This window comes from Musa acuminata, chromosome BXJ1-6 (genome assembly GCF_036884655.1).
Source record: "Musa acuminata AAA Group cultivar baxijiao chromosome BXJ1-6, Cavendish_Baxijiao_AAA, whole genome shotgun sequence".
In the NCBI taxonomy this organism is placed as follows: domain Eukaryota; kingdom Viridiplantae; phylum Streptophyta; class Magnoliopsida; order Zingiberales; family Musaceae; genus Musa; species Musa acuminata.
The window spans coordinates 44112310-44115287 of NC_088332.1; the positions used below are offsets into that span (position 1 = coordinate 44112310).

At 44.3% G+C, this 2978-nt stretch overlaps 1 protein-coding gene across 1 annotated transcript; it reads left to right on the plus strand.

Annotated features, from left to right (window-relative positions):
- The first annotated feature begins 588 nt into the window (after positions 1-588).
- LOC103989742 (protein CANDIDATE G-PROTEIN COUPLED RECEPTOR 7-like) lies at positions 589-2368 on the plus strand. The gene has a single exon (XM_018828258.2). It carries the CDS (start codon positions 792-794, stop codon positions 2109-2111), a length of 1320 nt encoding a protein of 439 aa, XP_018683803.2. The 5' UTR covers positions 589-791; the 3' UTR covers positions 2112-2368.
- The last annotated feature ends 610 nt before the right edge of the window (positions 2369-2978 follow it).

Genomic DNA, 2978 nt, shown 5'->3' on the forward strand with positions numbered 1-2978 from the left:
CGATGCTAACTTCAATATAATGTATATGTATATATATAAAAAGAAATTGATCTATTATTTTCTTTATCCCTGAACGTAACGAGAATGACTTTATAGCATATGTTATTTAATTTATGATAATTATATTAAATAAATTAGTTTTTTATATTGTTGAACCATTTATTTTAAGTTCTTTAATACTTTTTAGATATTGTCATATGTTATTTTAAATTTAAAAAAGTTTATGTTTATCATGTTGATTGATATTATCATTATTTTCTTATTTAATTTAATAGTGTAAGCTTAGAATAGTCATCATTATTCATAATTTATTTTTTATAAAAAATAAATGACAAAAGTGAAATTTGATATTTTGTAATGATTTGACAGAGTTTTTACTAATTAGGCAATTTAACACTTTCAAAGATACATGGAATAGTCCTTAATAATTAAGGATTCATTCATAAAAAAAATTTATGCATCAAAAATAACTTTTAATTGTATATTTGAAGTAATTAAAATTTGCGATGGTAAAGATGTCATTATGAAAGATTACAAGGATAGATATGTGAAAGATGGACGGTAAGTTGAGACTGTGGACGGACTATTTGACCTGGCTCGCAGATTAGGCTGCCGTAGTCTTAGCGTTGGCCGCGGAAGACGACAAACGGCTGACGGCACAACCACCAATAAGCTTCCTGTCTCCCCGGTCGGCCAACCCACGCTATCGGCCGCGGCGGCGACTTCTGTTCGACCTCGGCCGAGAAACCATTAGATCAGAGTCTGCGTCGTCGGAACCGCCGCCTCGCGTCATGGGCGGAAGCGCCGCCCCCCTTGCCTTCTTCGCTCTCCTCCTTGCGCTGATCTCCCCCTCTTCGGCGGAGATCAAAGCTCTAAAGATCACCTCCGACTCCCGCCCCCTCATCCTCTTGGAGGAGTTCGGCTTCGCCCCGTCCGGTGGCGTCTTCATCGCCCTCTCCGCCGTCTCTTTCTCGTCCTCCGCCGCCTCCCCGGACCTCTTCGGCTTCTTCCTCCTCTCCGACGCTAGCCTCCTCCAGTCCATCCACGACTCGGAGCAGCCCCACCAGAACCCCGCCCCCGTCCCCAGTTGCGCCCTCCAGAGCCCTTATGTCCGCCCGCTGTTCACCTTCGCCAGACTCTCCCGTGCCCACTCTTTCAACGATACCTTTCTCATCACCCACCCCGACGAGTACGGCCTTTTCTTCGCCAACTGCGCCCCCGGCGCAGTCGTCTCCATGTCGGTCCACACCGGGATGTACAACTCCCGCTCTGACGGCACCCCCGACTATCTCTCCGTCGGCCAGTCCGCTGTCCCCTCCCTCTACACCTTCTTCGCCGTCGCCTATTTCGCTGCCCTCGCTGCCTGGATCTACATCTGCTTCCGGAACCGGCTTGACGCCCACCGGATCCACCTTCTCATGGCCGGCCTCCTGCTCGCGAAGGCCCTCGACCTCCTCTTCGCCGCCGAGGACCTGCACTACACACGCACCACCGGCACGCCTCACGGCTGGGACGTCGCTTTCTACGTCTTCAAGTTCGTAAAAGGCGTCCTCTTCTTCACCGTCATCGTCCTCATTGGCACCGGATGGTCCTTCCTGAAGCCCTTCCTCCAGGACCGCGAGAAGAAGGTGCTCATGATCGTGATCCCCCTTCAGGTCCTTGCGAACATTGCCTCCGCCGTGATCGGCGAGACCGGGCCATTCATCCAGGGTTGGGTGACATGGAACCAGGTCTTCCTTTTGATCGACATCGCCTGCTGCTGTGCTATCATATTCCCGATCATCTGGTCGATAAGAACCCTGAAGGAGACTTCCAAGACTGATGGCAAGGCCGCAAGGACTCTCGCCAAGCTCTCTCTTTTTCGGCAATTTTACATGGCCGTGATTGGATACTTGTACTTCACAAGGATCGTGGTGTATGCTTTGAAGACGATCGCATCCTACAAGTATCGGTGGGTGAGCATGGCGGCAGAGGAGACTGTGAGCTTTGCTTTTTATGTCGTCATGTTTTATATGTTCAGGCCAAAGGAGAGGAACGAGTACTTTGCGCTTGATGATGAGGAAGAGCAGGCTGCTGAAGCTGCACTGCGGGAAGAGGAATTCGAGCTTTGAATCCAAGAAATGCTGTGCATTACAAGATTGAAGTTTGGTTGGTGCTGTTCTTAACTCTTCTGCATGAGGGTCATCTTTTCGGGTGTCTTTTAGTATAATCTCGATGCTGCATCTTAATTTATGCCTTGCTGCTGCTGCTTCTTGAAGTTGTAGTCACTTCTTTCCGGATGTCAAGAAGTAAACATTATATTACTACATTCTGTACCTATTCAGAGATGGTGGTCATTAAAAGAATCCTGACTAATCTTATAAGTTCACATGTTTAGTAGCTTTTATTGATGCTTTAGTTGATTTGATGTTATGCTTGAGTGAGGGAACATTTATATCATAAAACATACATATGGTATGTGGGAAAATATGAAAGCCTGTCAATTCTAAACTTGTTCAACAATTACTCTAAAGTTGGAGTTTCCAAACTGTGGAAATGTGAAACTGAGTCTCTTTGGTAGCAGAAACTAATGGTTTTCCTACTTTTTTGGAAGGCCATATTTGTTGTGTATGTCGTTCTCTCTTGCCAATAAGTTTTTTCCTCACTGTATATAAATTTAGTTCATTTCTAGGATCATACAACAGATGATTTAGACCTGTATTTTAGAATAAACCATAAACGGACTTATTGACATATTGGTTGAAATGGATTCTAAGACTTCCTTCAACTTGTCTTAGTTATTTAACCTAAATCTTTAATTAATGTTGGTTACTTGTAGGAATATTTTTGACTAAATATGGAATGAATAACCCCAAACTGAGCATACCACCCTATTTGATCATTCAAAACCAAGCCATCATGGATCAGGTTGATCTTATTTATAAACTAGCAAAGTTTACATATGATGATTTAGTTTATTTGTATTTGTATGGTTGTTG

Excerpts from the sequence above, each read along its gene's own strand:
- LOC103989742 (XM_018828258.2), top strand. The coding sequence starts at position 792 with ATGGGCGGAAGCGCCGCCCCCCTTGCCTTCTTCGCTCTCCTCCTTGCG.